This window comes from Onychomys torridus, chromosome 5, assembly GCF_903995425.1.
Source record: "Onychomys torridus chromosome 5, mOncTor1.1, whole genome shotgun sequence".
In the NCBI taxonomy this organism is placed as follows: domain Eukaryota; kingdom Metazoa; phylum Chordata; class Mammalia; order Rodentia; family Cricetidae; genus Onychomys; species Onychomys torridus.
The window spans coordinates 54,676,150-54,696,924 of NC_050447.1; the positions used below are offsets into that span (position 1 = coordinate 54,676,150).

The window sequence follows — 20,775 nt, forward strand, 5'->3', positions numbered from 1 at the left end:
TAACTGAGCCATGATGTCTACATGATCACTCACCAGCAACCAATACCATTAATAGCAATTATTTGTTCAATCTTAGACTTTACCCATGAGATAGCTTCTGTGTGTCTGTTAGCTGTTTGTTGTTTGAGGCAGGGTCACATGTAGTCCAGGCTGACTTTGAATTGGCTATGTAGCATAGAATGATCTTGAACTGCTGATTCCCCTGCCTCTACCTCCCCAAAATTGGCATTATAGGTGTGCACCACCTATCCAGCATGTGACCTTTTTTAAGGTTATGAGAAAAAAAAAAAACTGTAGAATTAACCCATAACCAAATAACCTTTTAATGGGGGGGTGGGTGTCAACTATTACTTTTGTATCGTGAGGCTTGAATGCACATTTCACTTACTGCCTTTCCCCTTCTTTTTGTTGTTCACCACGGTGGCTTTATGGCTTCTCTTCTGCTTTTTGGATGAACTTCCTCCTCCCTGAGCATCTCTCACTCTTTTCTGACCCGTACAGGCTGTAATGAGAAGCAAGTTCAGTAATATGAAATAGAACTCACTCTTATTTTGGTAGGACTGGGGACTGAACAGATCCGTGAACAGCTTCACAGATGCTAAGCCACTGCTCTACAACTGAGCTGTATACCCAGTCCAGTAACACAAAACAGAATCAGACATTCCCTAGCTGACTAGTTCAATATTTTAGAAAGCAATCCTAAACTTTACATTTTCATAAGATTTATATAAATTACCATAAAAAACATTCCCAATTTTTAATTAACTGTCATTAATGAAGCTTAGTTAGCCCTTAAAAGTTAAGGACTTTTTCCAGAAAGGCACGGTGCATTCTTAGGAAAATCAAGACTGAAAATGCTGTCAGCATAGTACCACAGTTTACGGGTCAAGTAACTCAATTATACAAATATGCTGAAATCTGTGAAGATTCAGTGAAACTGAAGTATTAAGGTTCTGTTACAAATGGTAATGCAAACAAGTGAATATGGGAGGAGGGGAAGTTAAGTCAGGGAGTCACATAGCTTAGACTGCTCTCCAACTCCTGTATAGCTGGAAAGTACATTGAACTCCTGGTTTCGGCCTCCACCTCCCTGGTGCTGCAATTACATGCCTGAAACATGGTGCTTTGTAATATATTAACTGGATATATTTTGGCAGTAATTCATGCTTGTTTTATGTGAATTTACTTCTAGGGCATTGGCAAGCTAATATGCATACAACTTATAAACTCAGCAACATGGATTTTAAGAAACACTTCATCTTTTTGGTATGAAGTGACCTGCAAAGTATTATAAATCAACACCATCCTTTCTTGAACTAGCTCAAGTGTTTACCTTCAACAAGAACTTCTTTGATGCTGCAGGTTCACAGATTCATCACTACTCTAAATTGCAACATTTCTGTACCTTACTTGTGAGGTCTTTAGCCCTTGTTATACTTTTGTGACTTTTGAATTATATATAATCTTAGACTACCTAAAATAAGCTTTTGTTTTAAAACTCAGAGACTAAAGAGGTATATCCACTTGCTTCCAATTTATAGTACTGTAACACATCATATAAATTATTCTTAGAATAAAACTATGGCAGCCAAAAAATGTTTCTTGCTGCTTCTGTTACCAAAGATAAAATTAATCTGCAGTTTACAAAATATGGCTTCCTTGGTTGCAAACTGTAATAGGCTATTCATTGTATGAAATTTCATATTTCTTACTGAATACATTAATGAAAATGAGGTTGTATGATAGGTGTCTAAGAGTTTATTGAGACATGAATTCCAAAAAAAACTGAATAGTGCTTTGATTTGATAAAGCAGATGGCCTCGAGTTTCACATCTTTTAAAAATAAAATTTGTTTTATGTTTAGCTATATGTGTGGGTATGAGCTTGTGAGCGGAGGTGCCCATGGAGGCCAGAAGAGGGGAGTCAAATCTCCTGGAACTAGTTACAGAAAGCTGTAAACCACCCGATGTAGGGAACTGAACTCTGATCCTCTGCAAAAGCTGTATGCACTCTTAACTACTAAGCCATCTCTAGCCACAGCACTTTACAAAGAAAAATGTTGCCAGTCTAAGTTCCATACTTTTTTTCCTCCCAAGACAGAGTTTCTCTGTGTAGCACCAGCTGTCCTGCAAGTTGTTCTGTAGACCATGCTGGCCTCGAACTCTGAGATCCATGTGCCTCTGCCTCCTGAGTGCTGAGATGAAAGGTGTTTGCCAGCAGCACCCGGCTCCAAGTTCCATACTTTCAATCTAATCAAGTTTAATATTTAAAAGGGCAGTACTGAGTCTTAGCAGAGAAAATAGCAAACTCTTTCTGGTTGATTTTAATTTTTGTTAAGAGATGAAGACCACAAAAACGATATAATCTCTCAAGAGCAAGAATTCTAATGCAACACTGTTGAAGGCCTAACTGACATTTTTCCCCTTTGAAGATGCCTTTCTTCATGAATATGTAATACAACTCTATAACAGAGCATAGATGTAATCATAGTAGCAGCTATACTTATAAATCCCCAATAACTATAACTTCTGTTTTACTAATGATTTACTATCTCATTTCTTTGAGAAATGTTTTCAGTATGCAGCACACCTGGCCAGGAACTGTAGCCCAGGTTGGTCTTGAACACTACAGCCTCCTCTCTTAGCCTCCCATGTGCTGGGATTACAGCATGCATAGGGTTACCATATCTCTTTATGGTCAACTAAGACTCTTGAACTATTGCACTATCTTCTGCTACTCAAAACACATGCCCTCCAGTGCTCCATCTTTACACTGAGTGTGTATATTTCAAAACTAAGTGTTGGCCTTGAGTTCACCAATTTAAGGCACCTGATCAAAGTAGTTTATAAGAAAAATGATGGCATAGTACAACTACGGTACCATTAGGAGGTACTAATACTTTTACAAAGTACTAATTTGATTTTTCCTCTTTGAACAACTCACGGAAAATCAAGAGTATTACTATAGAATATTATTAACATACATATTGGTCCTTCAATTTGGAAGCTATACATCTAATAAAGCATCAAATTCTTTTACAAACTCACACAAGTAAGTCAGGCTTGCAAATCAGTTTGACACAGTTGTCTGAGGGAAGCAGTGCCTGGACAGTTGGTTGCTCCAAACCCCTATTTACAGAATTTGGTTAAGAGTAGAGGGGTCTGTCAACAAATCAAAATGTTTGTGAGAGACTACACATTATAACTGCAAAGACAGTGTTATATAAATACAGTTAAGTGGCTCATATATATAGTCAACCAACACATGGAATGAATTTCATCAGCTTTAGCTCTGGGCCTACAGGAAAGTTATAGCATGTGGGCTAAAATCCACCTGAAATGTAATGAAAGGTTCAGGAAAAGGACATTGAAGGCTCTCAAATGCATCCCATGATCATTATTTAAATTACCTTCCTACTGTCCATTTTTACTGTGTTCACACAAGCATACCACTTAACCACCTCACATTAAAAGACGCAGTGCAACTACCAAGGCATTAAAGAGGGAAATCCTACAAGCGGTCAGCATGTCCTTTTCAGCCTCACCTTTTTCTGGGTGTTCTGGTTCTGGCTGATTGCTACTGCTGGAGCTCACGCTCGCATCGAAGCCTGCTGGTGAGCTATTTCCCTCGGACTGGAGGTCCTGGAGCTCCCCTACAACACTGTCCACCTCAATTGTGCTGTCAGTTTCACTCTTGATGCTTCGAACCTCCTCCTGGTTTGGAGCCAGGGGCTCTGACACTGTGACAGAAGACTGCTGCTGACTGGCTTCTGTCACAGTGACTGATGAAGGCGACTCCGGTGTGGTAGGTGGGGTATTAAGCACTGAATTACTGCCACTGCTTGGAAATTCAGTTTTTCGGTCACTAACCTCTAAGGGTTTTTCTTCAACTGACTTATTGTCAACATTGGCTGGTAGTGGCTTCTCAAGCTCTATAATGGGTGAACAACTCTCCTCTTCTGCCACAGTCTGCAGTGACTCCTCTACCGTCCCTTCATCTGGGGCAGGATGGGGTGGAGAAGCTGCAGCCTCAGTGTCAGAGTCGGAGAAAAGCTCCTTTAGTGTTTTCTTGGGCCACTGTCCCTGAATACTTGACCAGACGTCTTTTCTATCTTTAGCCCTGCTGTTTTGAAGTCTTTCATCAGAGTTGTTTAGAAGTTTTATCCTTTTTTCTGGTACTTCTGAAAATCCTGAATAGAAACTAGTTGTCCGTAGAGATTTCCTCTTTTCCTCCAAGCCATTATATTTCTTGGTTGGTGTCATCTTTGCTTTGGCCTTTTCTTCCTCATCTTCATCTGAGGAGCTGTTACTACTGTTTTCTGTGCAAAGCGGCTCTTTGCTCTTGGTTCTGTCTTCCTTCTTGCCAGGGGATCCAGTCTGCAAACATTCTTCTGTATTGCAATACCGTCTTTTTCCTCGTTTTGTTTGTGGCTTTAAAGATTTATCTGTTGTGTCTTTCTTAACATCCTTTCTCTTTTTTGTGATTTCATCATCTTCTTCAAAATCAGTGTCTTCTGATATTCCTTCCACATCTTTTCTTAACCTTTCTGGAGATTTTGTTTTGGCTATTACCAAATCTGTGTGGACTTTGTTTTCTTCTAGCAAAGATGGACTACTCTGTTCCTCTTTTAAAATAAGCTCGTTTCTGGTGTGGGTCAAATGGTCCACCTTTGATTCGTCTTTGCCACTGTTGTCTATGTCCTGAGCACCCCTCTCATCTTCCTGCTCACTTTCTTCAGCAGAACTTTCAGAAGCTAAAAAATAAGAGGGTAGGGGGGTAATAAGCCTAGTAAGACTACTGTTTATGTCTGCCTCAAACAAACAAAAAATGGAAAGAAAAATTTCCATCCTAGGTGCTGTGGTTTAAATGTCTTCTTCAAAACTGAAGCTGAATCTTAACTGACACTATGACAGTACTGGCAAGTGGGAACTTTACAAGTGACTAAGTCATGACCAGAATGACATCCTTTCCACAGTAGTTAGTTAGCTAGTGCATGTGTTACCACTGTTATGATGCCCTCACCACAGACAGCTCAATGCCCTCAATGGCAAGAAAGAAAATTTCTTTTCTTTTTGAGTTTTATCCAGGCTGTAATAGTTAGACTAGTAGAAAACTGACTAAAACACAGCTGTACCTGACTAAAAACTTTTTCAAGTGAATAAAACTAATCTGCAGAAATTTCTAAAGAAATGCGCCCTTTTCCTGTACTTGTTTTTAAAGTACTAGAAAACACTGTCATCCAAATGAGAACAGGGAGGGCTGCAGAGATGGCTCGGCAATTAAGAGTGTCCATTGCTTTTGCAAAGGGCCTAAGTACCCAGCATCAACAAAGTGGCTCACAACCATCCCAAACTCCAGTTCCAAGGGATTCAACCCATGTTCTGACCTCTGTGGACACCAGGCACTTGGTACAAATATATACATGCAGGCAAAACAAACATACACATAAAATACAAAAATCTTTAAAAAAAATATTTTTAATGAGAATTTAGGGTAACAGAATTCTCAGTTTAAAAAAACAAAAACAAAAACCTAATACTAGAGAAGAGTTCTTGAATCTTTCTATCTTTCTACCCAGCCATCCAATCATTCTGGAATGACCTACCACTGCCCCCCCCCACCCAAGGTATTATTACAGGCTCTGAAACCAGAATATGATCTAGAGAGTCTACTCAGACAAACCCTGGCTGGTCTGGAACTCACTATGTAGACCAGGCTGGCTTTGAACTCTCAAGAGATCAGCCTGCCTTTGCCTCCTGAGTACTGGGATTAAAGGTATGCACCACACTTGGACCAAACAGCATTAAAGACTGCCTCAACCTAAGGTTTCCCACAAATTGAGGCTTACATTAAATGATCAGTATTATTTTTAAAGTAAACAATATCTTCTTTAGAAGTATATCCATACATAAAATCCTACTTTTAAAAAAAGTAATGTTACATAAAGTTAAGGTAACGACAAAAAAGTAATGACTCCTGAGGAGGCACACCTAGTTAACTGCTACCAGCTCATGACTGAAGCGTCTAATTCTTGTTCTTCAGACTACATTTTTTTTATATAGTAGTCCACTTGTCAGACACATTAGCAAACTTTTAAAACAAACTTTAGAATATTATATAGCAGTAGACTTAGATAATAAATCCAAATAGAGTCTTCTGAAAGAAGGGAGAAAATCTAATTTCTATTATAGCTAAAAGTAAATAATAAACAAAACTCTCAAAGCAGTTTAAAATATTTTTAGGGAAAGGAATTAATTTATTTTGTAGATCAGATTCCTCTTCCAATCAATTTTCAAGCCAAATTTAATAATCTCCAGTTCTCAATCCTTTTTTAAATATAATTTATTTTTCTTATTTTGATTGGGTGAATATGTGTGTGTGTGCACCAAATGTATGCCTGATGCCCATGAAGTTCAGAGGAGGGTGTCAGATCCCCTCCATTCTGGAGTGAGATGGTTATGAGGCACCATGTGGCTTCTGGAAATTGAACTCAGGTCCTATGCAAGGGCAACAAGTGCTCTTAACCACAGAGGCATCTCTTCAGTCCAGTTCTCTGCTTTTCTTATTACTTCCTTCATATTACCATGTGTACTAACCATAACAACATCATAAAAGGATCAAACAAATGAGCACATAATTTCTCCACAAATGACTTTCAGAACTGCTTTATCGTCTTAATACACAGCACAACCTATGCTTTAGACAGCTGCACAATGGACAGTGTTTGACAAGAATCAGAGAGAAACCCAGTCCTGAAGGTGCTCAACTAACAACATACACAGCAAATACTGGTATTAAAAAAAAAAAACAAAAAACAACTAACCTGGTGCCACAGAACTACTTTTGTAGAATTTAACATTTGGAATTTTGGAAAAATTCTGGGTGGCAGAAATGGGGATAGGAGGATTTTATAGACTCTTGATATATTGCTCAGGGTAGCCTCAAGTCTCAGCCCTCCTGCCTCAGCTTTCAGAGTACTGAAATTACAGTTATGTACTACCACACTCAGAGTCATTTAAACACTTACAGAACTTAAAATCAAATACTTGCATGCAACAGTTATGTTTACCTTGTAGTCCATTAAGAATGGAAGTAATTTCTATAGATTTAATATGAGCTGCGTCAGAGTTTTTGGCATCAGCAAGATCTAGTTTTGAAACCATCTCAGGAGACGGATTTGACGGAAATGGCGGTTTTGACAAGCGTCGAAGTTTACAGTTCTTGGGAGAGTATTTTTCATCTTTGTCTTTTTCTTTGTCTAATTTATTCTAGATTAAGAAGCAAAGCACTAGATATTAGCTATAATTTATTATGAACAACTTATAAGGAACAATATTAGTCATATTTGAAAGAAATATCAAAGAATATGTTATTAAATATTTAACCGAGAAAGAATAACAGAAAAAGTAAAATAAAAACTTCAAAATAACCAGGTTTGATTCTTTAGGTTATTCATGAAAACACTGAGATGAAAAAAATTGTTTTGTATTTACAATCTAATAGTATGGATCAAATCAAACAGGCAATTAAGACAAGCAAATAAGTACTGCTAATAACAGTTGTTATAAATTCTTAAAAATTAAATCATAGATCCAAATTTAGTATTTACAAAAGGAGAAACTCAATTTCAACATTCTTATATTAAAATTGAACATTCTCACTGTAAAGTACAGACTGGAATGGCCATGTTCTGTACTTTGAAATTTATAGGAGGAAATACACGCATTGACCTGCTGTGAAGTGAGTTCACAGACAGCCTTCCTACCTCACTCAAAGGCTGATATTTTCTAATACTCAATTAACAAACAGATAAGTCAAGGCTAAGGGATTTCCTACAAACGATGTTTTTTGTTTGTTTTGCAATTTAGGCTCACCAAAGTGTAACTTAGCAACAACAATTCTTAAGGCCTATTACACAGACAGACTGAAAATATGAGTGGTTATTTTGTAAGTCTCCAAAGGGCAGAGCATGGGAAAAATACTCCTTTATATCTAACAGTTAAAATTTGGATAGCAGCTATTCTCCAAGTGAGGTCCTTGACCAGCTATTTCTGACAACTTGCTAGAAAAGCAGACCCCTAGAAACAAGATAAATCAAAGTGCTGAGAAGGAAACCAGACAGCCTGTTTCAACGTGTTCTCTAGGTGACTCTGGTAAATGCTTCAATAGTGAGGGGCCAGTGACTGGGCCTAACTGTCAGAACATCCTAAGAGGGGCAAGTGGACTACCCCAGCTTGTCATGTCTACTGTCACTCCCAACTCTTTAGCACTTCATGACTTGATCTCAGAAATCACAATCTACCATGCACACTGAAGGCTGAAACAACTCACTTCAGTCCCAGCTCAAATATATTTTCTAGTGGTTGTCAAGAGTCTCTCCAACAATGGCTCTCAGAGAAAGCTTGAGAAAGGGAGGGAGGGATGTGCAATATCAAGAACCTTTTCAAATACGGAAACTCAGAGTTCATACGCCTCTTTCCTTAGGACCGAGGAGTGAACGGGAACAGACAGACGTTCAGAGAACATTTCATGTTGAAGAGCCAGCACTGCTTCCCCCACTCATCTACTTAACATTGCTATTTCCAAGCTTGTTTGTACAGACACTGGGTTTTTAACAAACATTTTAACAAATGTTCTTCCAATTACTAACAACAATGCTACACATAGCAGGATTTACATACTTTTCAATAAGGACCAACAAAGAGTGTGTAAAGGGTTTTAAGAAATTCTGAGTTTTAGGTACTGGATTACCGTACCAGAAATTTAGACTCAAGTTTACAGTGATAAAATGACTGCCAATGACATAAATGTATTCGGATCTGAGACCACAAGGGGGTCTCTAAACAGGAAACTAACAGCTTTTTACTGGAGTAAGAAGACTGAGCTTCAGAACATTACTAAGCATGTGAACTACACAAAAAGTATAAAAATCCCTTCTAAAAAAATTTAAAACCATGTAAATGGTCTGTCTGGCTTTTAATAAAATATTTGAAAGTATTTATTCTCACAATTAGTAACAATAATTCTATCATGTGTAGCAGTACAATTTGGCACATGAGAGCACAGATCCTATGGTAGCTATGCAGTGCATGGTGAAGAGGGTGCTGAAAACATTTTGACCCAGTATCCAGTCAGATAAAGATGATATACTCTCCTCTGTCTTTAGACATCTCCTCTTCCTCACATCTATTACAATAACTCATCCCCTACCTGCAATGCTTGATGGCTCGTAGTTGGGAACTACAAGAGACAGGAAAGGTTTAAATGGATAAACACATTTTTGTCATATAGTTTTATATAATATTGAGACCAAAATGGCCTGAAAGATCAGTTAGCACTGTTCCTAAAACCTTTCAATAAGGCGACAAAATTAATTAGAGCAGAATCTAACATTTGGTAAAAGTGTTTTTCAAGAGAAGATTAAAATCAGGAGTAGCACATGCACATTTAATTGTCTTTTGGTTTTGAAGAAAAAATGTATTTAACAGTTAATGGAGCATAGCAAAATCAACACTTACCTTTATTTTCTTCCGATGTTTTATCTTTGGTACATTTTTATCAGCAGGTCTTACTATTTTATCTGCTTTAATCCATTCATCATATCTAAAATTGAAAGAAATAAGCATAAATGAATAAGCATAAATATGTAAGCTACATGCCACAGAAGGAACTATGCTATATTCAAATACAAAACTCAAATATTGAGTCCTAACATCTTACAACTTCAAAGGCTCTTTGGAGATCTCTTATTTCAACCTGATGAGTGTGCAATCAAGACATCAAAAAGCATCAAACTGACTGTCCCAGGGTCAATACAGCTACTGACTGAACCAAACCCTCATAAATCCTCTAGGTTCCCTCCCTGCTCCACTGAAACCAAACATGGACAATAAACACTGAGAAATTACAATCTTTTCTACACATCTGTTTTGCTCCCGAGCAGCAGGTAGTTTTTCCCTCTCTCTAGGCCTGCAAGAAAGCATGTTGTAGTTAAGCAACACTGACAGCCTCCTCCTGCAATTTAGAAAATGCAAAATAACCCAGGGTAGGGGAGTGCTGCTGATAAAATGTTAAGAAAAACATTATTCTGCCAACTTTTCTATGTTCTAAAAAGCTTTTTTCATACATTTACAGACATTAAAGGGTCAACAGAGCTCTAATGACTTCTCAACCCAATGTCCAAAGTCTTCAGAATTTTACAATGTGCAAAATATTATTAACTACATTAAGCTATTTATAAGAAAAAAAGAGTAATTTTTTTCCATTAAAAATAAGCTAGAAAAAGTAACATTAGAAATTAATTCTTTTGGTGTTCTGAAACTACATCCATAAAAAGAGAGTGGCAATTGTTATTGCTTATTTATCTATCTGCAGTATTTTAGATTAAAAATTATAGCCTTGCACACACTATGCAAATGCTCTACCAATGAGCTATGGTTCCAGCCTTCAATAACATTTTAAACACTGGAACCTGAAAATGAGGTTTAAAATGTTTAAAATAAAAATTCATTATTACAAGCATTTATAGTAAAGTAACAAAGGTCCCAAATCAAGAACTAAATTAGTAAGATGTGATAATTCAGGCCTTAGGAGGCTAAGGGAGGAGTGTCAGAAGCTCCAGACCAGTCTTGGTTTCAAAAGTGAGATGCTAGCTCAAAAAGTGACCAGTCTTCTTAAACATTAAAAAAAAAAAAAAAAAAAAAAAAGATAAATTACACAGGTCATCTTTTGATTAAGCATGTTTTTGAGAAGTTTCTAAAGAAACCCTTAAGCAAGTGTTACAACACAGGTCACAGTGAAACTTCTGACTCAACTCCACACAGGATCACATCGGTGATGTGATCCTGATGGTGGCCATAAAAGAGAAAGGGGACAGTTATAGGATGCACTCTGAGAACTTCTCAATGTTTCTCTTACTAGTCACATGCCATATATGGTTTTAAGGCTCAAATACATAATACTTAGGAAAGCTGTAAAGCAAGTATTACTTTTCCAAAATTACATTTTGCCCTTCACAGTAGTATCAAAAACTGCATTATGCTTAAAGGCATTTAGGGACAAAGGATACCTGAATAGTAGAATGTTGGCTTCCCAAATCTAACATATCCTAGAGATACTAAAATTTTATAAGAATAAACAGGGCATTGGTTGGACCTAGAGTTTCAGCTACCTGAGAGAGTGAAGTAGGAGAATCACTTGAACCCAGGAGTTCAAGTCTAACCTGGGAAACACAGCAGGAACCTGTTCTCAAGGACCAGCAAGATGGCTCAGCAAGCAAAAACACTTGACATCCACGCCTGACAGCCCTGACTGAGTTCAACCTCTAGAACCCATATAAACGTGAAAACAGAGAACTGACTCCAAAATGTTCAAATGTTCTCAAACTTCTACATGCATACTGTGGGATGCATATGTACACGTGTCTGTCTGTCTGTCTGTCTGTCTGTCTGTCTGTCTCTCTCTCACACACACACACACACCACGCCCAAATAATAAATTTAAAAACAACCAATCTCAAGCCAACTTGTGAAATGGGAGTAACAACACATGCTGTGTGCACTTCAAAAACAAACACACATAAACTCCTTTTATACTGTGAATATCATTTCAATATAAGAGCCTATTTATTTACTTTTGGAGACTGGGTTTCTTTGTGTTTCTCTGGCTGTCCTGGAACTTGTTTGTAGACCAGGCTGGTCTCAAACTCATGTAGATCTGCCTGCCTCTGCCTCCAGAGTGCTGGGACTAAAGGCATACACCATCATACCCACTTAAAGTATTACTTTTTTTTTTTGTTTGTTTTTCTTGTTTTTGTTTTTTGAGTCAGGGTTTCTTGGTATAGCCCTGGCTGTACAGGAACTTGCTCTGTAGACCAGGCTGGCCTCTTGTTTTGCTTTTGAGACAGTGTTTCATGTAGTATGTATGGGTTAGTCAGAATTTGCTATACAGCTGAGACTGATCTTGAATGCCTGATGTACCTGCTTTTGACTCAGGTGTTGGGATTATAGGAAATTCAAATATCTTAAAACACCACAAAAATTTAAAGCTCCATGTTTTTAAAGGAAGTGGTAAAAATGAGAAATTTTTTAATTAAGAAACAGAAAAACAGCTGGGTGGCAGTGGTGCACAACTTTAATCCTATTGATTGGGAGATAGAGACAGGCGGATCTCTGAGTTCAAGGCCAACCTGGTCTACAGAATCTAAAGTACATCTTTAAAGAATACTAGAATTGCTGGGTATTGTGGAGTTCTCTTTTAATCTCAACATAGGGGAAGAGAGTGAGTATGAGGTCACTCTGGTCTACAAATGGAGTTTCAGGCCAGCCAGGAGCTACATAGTGGAACCCTATCTCAAAAACAAAAAATACTGGAATGTTGGAGCTGACATTAAATCACACCTACAATCTATCACCCAGGAGGACAAAACAGAAGGATGGAAAGCTCCAGACTAACCTGGATACAGAAAGACTGTCTCCAAAAACGCCAAGCCAAATCAACATTAATGAGCAAACCAGAAGAAAAGAACATCATGCAAACATGAGCAGCCTTGTCCTTGTGGCTATCTTAACCAACACTGTACATGAGGCTCCCCGGTTCATTATTTTAAGAGTCAACAGCAGAAAGCTGGGAGATAGCTCAGCAGAAAAGAGTGAACAGACAGAGTCTGAGGGCATCCGCACTCACAATACATATACCAATACACAGAACACATGAAGAGAAAAAAAAATTTTTTTAATGTTAAAACAAGGAATCACATAGGATAACCACCATTCAAAATATTTAAGAATGGGAGCAACCTAATTATCCATTAACAGATGAATGGATAATGAAAATGTGGCACATATACATACATAACAATTTTATCAAGCTATAAATAAAAATAAAATCATATATATGCAAGAAAATGGATAAGCAGAAATTATTACACTAAGCCAGACTCAGAAAAATACTTCATGATTTCTCAAATTTGCAGATTCTAGACTTTAAGTTTTAGATGTATAAATCTAAGAGTGTGGATCATGAAACTAGACTGGGAATTATGAAGAGACATCTTCCATTGTTTTTTAAATTTTTATTTATTTATGTATATTTTTTATGCATGAGTGTTCAGTCTGCATGCATGCCTACATGCCAGAAGAGGGCACTGGATCCCATTATAGATGGTTGTGAGATGTCATGTGGTTCCTGGGAATTCAACTCAGGTCCTCCAGAAGAGCAGCCAGTGCTCTTAATCTGTGAGCCATCTCTTCAGCCCAGAGATAGCTCAATGGAGAGAAAGATGGCTACAGAATACAAGTGACATGAAAGAAGGGGAGCAATGTGAGGGAGGGAGGGAGGGAGGGAGGGAGGGAAGGAAACTATAGGAGGGGCAAGGGGGATGAAGCAGAGAATGGAAGAAGAATGAGCACCAATAAGAACGAAGCATGGGTAGAAATGCCATAGTGACTTTAGAAAAGAGAATCATAATACAGGGAATCAAGATACTAGGGTACATATTCCAATGTAGATGTCCACTGAGCAGATACAACTACGATTGTCCCAGCAACTCTTGAGCAACGGGTCTTCAGCTGAACCCTTCAGTGCTAAGCAATTATATTCTCTCCTCTTCATCAGTCAGCATGACATAAAAAGGCTGGAGAACTATGAGAAAAGTGCCACCTGACCCACTGGCTCACACACAACACATAGCTGTCTTCTTGAGGCTCTTACTAGAGAAAGCAGGGAGACTGGATGGCTGATGCACCCTCTGCCTCTAACTGGACTTTCACTAAAAGTACCAAGGAACTGGTCTCTTCATGACAAGAAGAGATTCACCTTCTCAGGGCATCAGGGAAGAGGACTATTACTGGGTTTTTAGTTTTTCCTAATTCAAAAACAAATACTGAGCTAGGCAGTGGTGGCACAGGCCTTTAATCCTAACACAGGAGGCAGAGACTGGTGGATCTCTGTGAGTTCAAGGCCAGACTGGTCTACAGAGTAATTCCAAGATAGCCAGGGTGGTAACACTGAGAAAGCCTATCTGAAAAACAAATAAACAAAGAAACAAAAAAAGAAACTAAATATTAAGCAAATTAAGTCTGATTATTTTAATTAAGGGCTGGAGCACAGTGGTTAAGTACTTGCTCGGCATGAGCAACGCTCTAGGTTTGAGCATTAGTATTGTCAATAAAGGGGAAAAAAAGTCAGGTTAGCCTCAGCTTTTAAATTCCATTATTAGCGTATTATATAATAATTAATCTTACACACAGAACCCGGTTAAGTATCTGATATACATCTAAAACTGTTAGGCAAATACATGCCCAATCTGAGACGACATCTACTGGAATCACCTAACACATAAAAATGGTCAAAACTTATATAGACAAATTTATTTATTCAACACATTTCAGCATATTCAGCATGAAGTCACAACACAGCTCTTGTCTTCAAGGAGCTCACAATTTAACCTAGAAGACAGTGCGAAGCAGTAAATGTAACAATACAAACCTTCTGAAAGAAGCAGCCATGGCAGATTTGACTTTTTTCTTAATGTGTTCAAAATACACAAATCTAAAGGAAACCATTCAGAGACCACTGTGTACTTGCTCTCACCAGAGAAAACTAGAAGTTCTAAAAAGCTTTGTAACTTTTGTTTGGCTGAATTGGCAAATCATCTAAACAATCATTTGGCAATAATACAAACAGCAGAATGTTAGCCTACCAAATACAGTAACCAAAATGGTGACTATGCCACTTCCAATACAGGTCTTCTGAAACACAACTTGCAAAGAAATATTGTATGTATACCATAATATATACTCAGTCACACTTTTATTTTAAAAAACAAATTACACACAGAAACAGATATTTTAAAAATACTTTCAGAGCATGGTAGTGCACCTCTTTAATTCTAGCACCTAGGAGGCAAAGATAAACAGATCTCTAAGTTCAAGGCCAGCCTGGTACACACAGTGAGTTCCAGGCCAACTAGGGTTACAAGGTGGGACGCCGTCCTAACAAAACAAAACAAAACAAAACAAAGCAAAGTAAAAAATAAGCTTTCAGAGCAAAACCAAGTGGACATAATTCTTAAAAACTATCTGAAATATATGTAAAGGTTATTACAATTAAAATGATTAGCCATTAAGTTAAATATCAAAATTCTAAAATGATAATTATTTTAAAATGGTTGACAACAATATTTTATACCCCCTATACTAGTAAATCCAGTGATATGAAATCCAATGAATTCATCTTAATGAAGAATAAAATAGCAGAGCCAGGCATAGTGGAACACATCTCTAAGACCAGCACTTAGGAGATGGAACAGGAAGACCAAGAGGTCACCCAGCTACACAGGAAGTTCAAGGCCAGTCTGGGCTACAAAAGACCTTATCTTCACCACTACCTCCCAAGAGAACATAACAGTAGAATGATAGAAACATGAATGTTACAGCACTCTTGTATTTAAAATTTGCCACAAGCAGCTCAACAAAACAGTATAGTCACCCTAGCAATAGCCCTTCCTAAGGATTCTAATGGTAGTGTAGGTCTGCAGGCAGAAAGAACACATAATGCCAAGAAAACATCACACAATATGAACCAAGCTTATCCTGCAAATGGTTTAAAGCTGTAGCACTAACTGCACATTGTGATGCAGATACTAAGTTCTATAGACATCTCCAAAGTAGAGTTTTTCTAGTAGCTGATTAAGTTTAGGAAATTGTACTTGTGCATATTTAAACAAAAACAGATGTACTTGTTAATCTGTAAAATATTACATAGAATATGTCCAAGTAGGTGTTTTTAAAACACCTGCCAACCTATACTCAATGAGACAGACCCAAGTTTAGTCAACAGTCTGAGATAAAAATACAAAGAAAGATTAATCTTTTTCATGAAGTTGATGCTGACTTTCACTTGTACTCCTGTAGTTAATCAAAAGTCAATCTCTACTAAAACAAGATTACAAATGCTTGCTTACAAACCATTATCAAATGAGGTTCATCTTCTGGACCTTTAACTTTTAGCCTACAGAAGTACAACAGACAGTTTTCCGGAGTTTTTGCTGTCCTTTTATCATTACTGTAATAATCTTATAGCATGGATATATACAGGATATATACAGGACAGACTAGTTAGGAAAAAGAATAGAAAAATTAAGTTGAAAAGTAACAGTTTAATTTTCAAAGAACAAAAGAAAGGACGAAGTCCTAAGAAATGGGGATTCCCAAAGAAATTTAATCCACCTCTCACTGCTACCCAGGAGACAGGTTCAGTGTTCTGAAGAGAAAGTATATTCCTGAACTCAGAAAAATTCATCATTTGAATCATGTTATGATTAGAAAAATAGGAACATAAAGTAACAAACTGCAATAGTTATCAGAAGAAAAAATAAAACAAGAAATTAAAAGAGAAAACTTCCATTTACAAATAAGAAATAAAACAAGGTAATTAAGGGACAGAAAGTAAAACCCGGTGCAGCTGTGGCAGCCGGAACCCAGGCAGGGAGTATCACAGAAGGAGTGATCAGCTAGATGTGCCATCACTGATAAGCAAGACAGGTCCTGGTAAGTACTGTTCAGGAAGCATGGGATGTGGAGCCCAGTCAGAGAGGGTATACCCACAAATGAGAAAACAGGACAGATGCAGACAACACTCTCAAACAGCTCATGGAATGATGCACAGAGATGGCACAGCAGAACTAAACAGGCTCGAGAGACAGGAAAAGGTGCAAGTCTTTAGTGGTGGGGTTAATCTGAACAGATGAAGAAAATGGACCCCTGTCTTTTACTAGACAACGTCTAGACAGCAACATGACATCAGCTTGTGACTCGAGGTGACAAACACACAGCTGGACTGCAGAGCTGACAGGAGGTAGATATAGGGTGAGTACAAAGTTTCTTCTCCTTTCAGTTTCTCACTGAGATGAAACACAAAGTTACCAGTTGAAAGTGAGGCCAGGGAAGTTTGTGGGAGGGAAGAAAAGAGAAACAATGGAAAATAATCAGCTAAGAAAATAGAAGAGTGAACAACAACAACAAAAAGGAATAAAGGCTCACTTAAGGTTCACAACAACTAATTTCAAATAGCAGCAGAGTGGCACATTGGTTTTACTTCAGCCAGGTTAGCTGTTCCAGTAAGAAGGGGTCGAGCAAGGGGGATCGGTGCTTGTGGTTCTGTCAGAGTTCTGTTCTCATCTACACCAGGGATGTTAACTACACAGACAAAGTGAGGAGAACTGGCCAAGAGAAGTACAAAACAGAGAGGAAACTGAGGTGTGTGCCACTATGTTCCATCTATGTGGTAGTGGGGAGATGAGAATCTATAAATTAAAAATCTCACTGAAAAGTTTTCCTTAACTGGACTAGAAATCTTTTTGCAGAGACCATTTTCTTAATGTCCACATTAAGACCACAGTGTTTGGCACATAGTAGGCACTCAATGTCCGTTTGCCAAATAAAGCTTGATAAACAGCAACTAAATGTGATCAGAAAATAAGGTTGAATTTGTCAGTCTTTTAAAAAAATTTTAAACTTAGTGGACAAGTAATGGCAGGAAATACCTTCATATATATTATGATACTTTATCATCTGCCTCCCCACAATCTGTCCCTACATGCAGTTTTTCTCTTTTTATATTTCCCTCTCACCAAAGGGAATCTATATCCTTATAGAAATACAGTATTTAAAGGATATAACACATTTTTATTGAAACTAACATATGTTCTTAAGTATAATGATATTTTCAGTTCTCTCTAATTTCTCAAAAAGAACAGAACTACTGTTAGATACTGAAGAGTTTACAGTTAGCCAGGCATGGTGGTGCACACTGGTAATCCCAACAGTAGGGAGTCAAGAGGCAAGAGGATGGAAGCCAATTCCAGGGCTAGACAGCCAGATCCTGTCTTAGAAGCCAAAGACAAAGAACAAATAAAATTGAAGTCATAGAATTATATTAAATATCTCTTCCCTATTCCTCTAATGAGTCAGTGTTGGTATACTGTAAAAAGTATTCATATATTATACATCACAAGCCAATGCTGCTGCAGAGATGGCTTAGTGGTTAAGACTGCTTATTACTTCCTCCAGAGGACACAAGCTAAGTTCTCAGCATACATGTCAGGCAACTCACAACCCCCTACAACTCCAGTTCTAGGAGATCCAATGCCCTTTCTGGCTTCCACGGCCACATGCACACAAGTAGCATATACTCACACAGATATACAAATAATAAAAATAAATCTAGATGGTTCTAATACACTCAACTATGATACAAATAGGGCCTACCACATTCAATGACATCTATGATATGTTATTTGGGGGAGCTGAAATTTAAAAAAGCTGCACTATATATACTCCAGGCTGGTACCAAGCTTACAATTTTCCTACCTCAGACACTAAGTACTAGGATTACATATGTAGCTCCTAGTGGGTTATTTTCATAATGCATAACTTTATTTCCTAAAATCAATCCTAAAATATATGACAAGGACATGATACCAAAACAGACCAATACTAACATCATTTGGAGAAATTTGAAAAAGCACAGAAGAGTGTCTACTATTAAAACTGGCTAAAGTAATAGCTAGGGAGATGGTTCAGTGGTTGCGAGCACTGGCTGCTCTTCCAGAGGACCCTGATTCAGTTCCCTGAATCCACATGCTAGTCCACAACCATCTGCAACTCCAGTTCCAGGGGATCCAATATGTACTTCTGGCTTCTGTGAGCACCACACAGACATACATGCAGGCAGAACACTTTTACATATTTAAAAAATGGGTTCTCACACTCAATTAGGAAACAAAAAGATTAAAGTACTATAACTTTTTGTGGCAGTGCTGCCAAGGGGTTGGACCCAGACAGCGCCTCACACTTGCTTAACAAATGCCCCACTACTGTTACAACCCACCCATAGAAATGTGATTTTCAAAAAATTATGGGGATATATTTTTAAAAACACTGAAATTTAAGTGATTTTAATCCATTTATTACATTTGTATTTATTTTTCTAGATTGAATGCTATTTGTAGGGAGGGTTAAAAACGTATTCACACAGTGACTTAGAATACTCCAAGCATCCTATGCCTAATGATTCTCTAGTATTTGACAGTAACTTAAAACACGATCACTGTATCAGAAAAATTCACTACCAGTATTACATTACGTCTGTCATTTGTGGTTTGGGCTCAAGAATTCCAATTTTACTTTAAGTAAATTTACATAAAATACATTTTATTCTTTTGATATGGTAGTAAAAGACTGACTCAAATATTAATGTTTGTATAAATATAATCTTTGTTTAAAATATTTTATAACTGTAAATTGAGATATGAACAAAATTTAAATTTATGAATCTTAGAAAATGGAAAACTACAGAAATCAATAAGAAAAAGGAAAAGTACAGAAATCAGTAATAAAAACTTTTCGAAACTAAGATATTATTTCCTTTAAGAAAAAAATCTCCTTACAGAAAACTTCAGATAAAATGTACACAAAATGACTCCATACAAAATGTCCTAAAACATTCTCGATCGTCAGTGTGACTGCCGACAAAGCTGTTTTCATGAACCTCCACGCGTAAAGCTTCATCTCTAATATTTCTAGTAATGTAGACAGTATGCTGAAGACCCCTAAAGTAATAGGAAATAACTGAAGAGCTGATGATTTGTTGTAGTCCTTTGGATTAGTTTCAGATATGAAGATACAGCAATAATAATAACAGTTTTTGCTGGTTTATCAGCAAGACACTCTTTGGTTAACTACTGCAGATAGCAACAGGGACATTGTCATGCTCACTAAAAGGAGATTAACTGTTAATATGCTGAAGTACAGTCCTGTCCTCTATGCTGCAGAAGTATGCAGATCCACCCCGAGGTCTTCATCGAGATGGTTAGGTTCTTCTTTGCAAAGTTCTTAGCACAGGACTGCTTGAGGTCAAAACAGACAGCATCCACCTTAATAAGACAAGCATGACTTGCTGGTTCAGGTATCTCTTTCCTTCCTGTGTCACTACAAAGCTGAGTATCTCAACTTAAAATCTTCCTTTCCTTCTATCAATTTCAAAACTGAAATACTGGATATTCCCTCCTTCCTTATTTAACTCAAACACTAACAGAACTATGCTTTTCTTTAATCAATCTTTTCTTTAAAAATAGAAAATCATGTTAAGTGTTTTGATTTTTTTTTTTTTTGAGCTGAGGATTGGACCCAGGGCCTTCGCTCTACCACTGAGCTAAATCCCCAACCTGGGTTCGCAAGGCCCTGGGTTCGATCCTCAGCTCCAAAAACAAAAAACAAAAAACAAAAATAGATGGTTTTATTGGTTTTATAAAAAGTTGCATTTAAATTGTGAAATAATTTCCTTTGTGTCTTATTTCTTATGCTTTTGCTTAGGAAGCCAATTAGTAAAGATAATCAAGCCCTAATGCTGTGAAATCTGAACAATGCCTAAACTTTATTCATTGGTCATGAAACTTCAAGCATTGCATTCAATATAAGCCAAGAAGAATAATTGCATCTGTGTGGAAATTAGCAAAGTAACTAAGAATGAAGATCGGAAAGGACATCAAGCCTCTCTACTCTGTGGTGGTCCTGAAGCCGGGCTGGCTCAGCCTTCAGGCTTCATAGTCTACACTTAGTTTGCATGCATCTGAGGGAGAAGCAAGACCACCTTAACACCTTTATTCAGAAAGATGAGAACTGCCCAAGACTAAAACACTACACAGAACATGCCCATGGAAGAATCTGAGGTTTCTAGTTATAGCCAAGCTGTCAATAAAAAAAAGTGCCGTGC

The 20,775-nt window shown here is 37.5% G+C and overlaps 1 protein-coding gene across 4 annotated transcripts in view; it reads right to left on the bottom strand.

The window, feature by feature from the left end:
* The window catches only part of Arid4b (AT-rich interaction domain 4B), a 122,879-nt gene that overhangs the window by 9,533 nt on the left and 92,571 nt on the right, over positions 1 to 20,775 (bottom strand). For all 4 annotated transcript variants that reach the window (XM_036187141.1, XM_036187142.1, XM_036187140.1 and 1 more), the window contains 4 exons: positions 9,519 to 9,603; positions 7,070 to 7,268; positions 3,545 to 4,753; positions 389 to 502 (listed from right to left, as the gene is read on the bottom strand). In XM_036187141.1, coding sequence (XP_036043034.1) covers positions 389 to 502; positions 3,545 to 4,753; positions 7,070 to 7,268; positions 9,519 to 9,603 — 1,607 coding nt within the window. The remainder of the gene's footprint in view (positions 1 to 388; positions 503 to 3,544; positions 4,754 to 7,069; positions 7,269 to 9,518; positions 9,604 to 20,775) is intronic.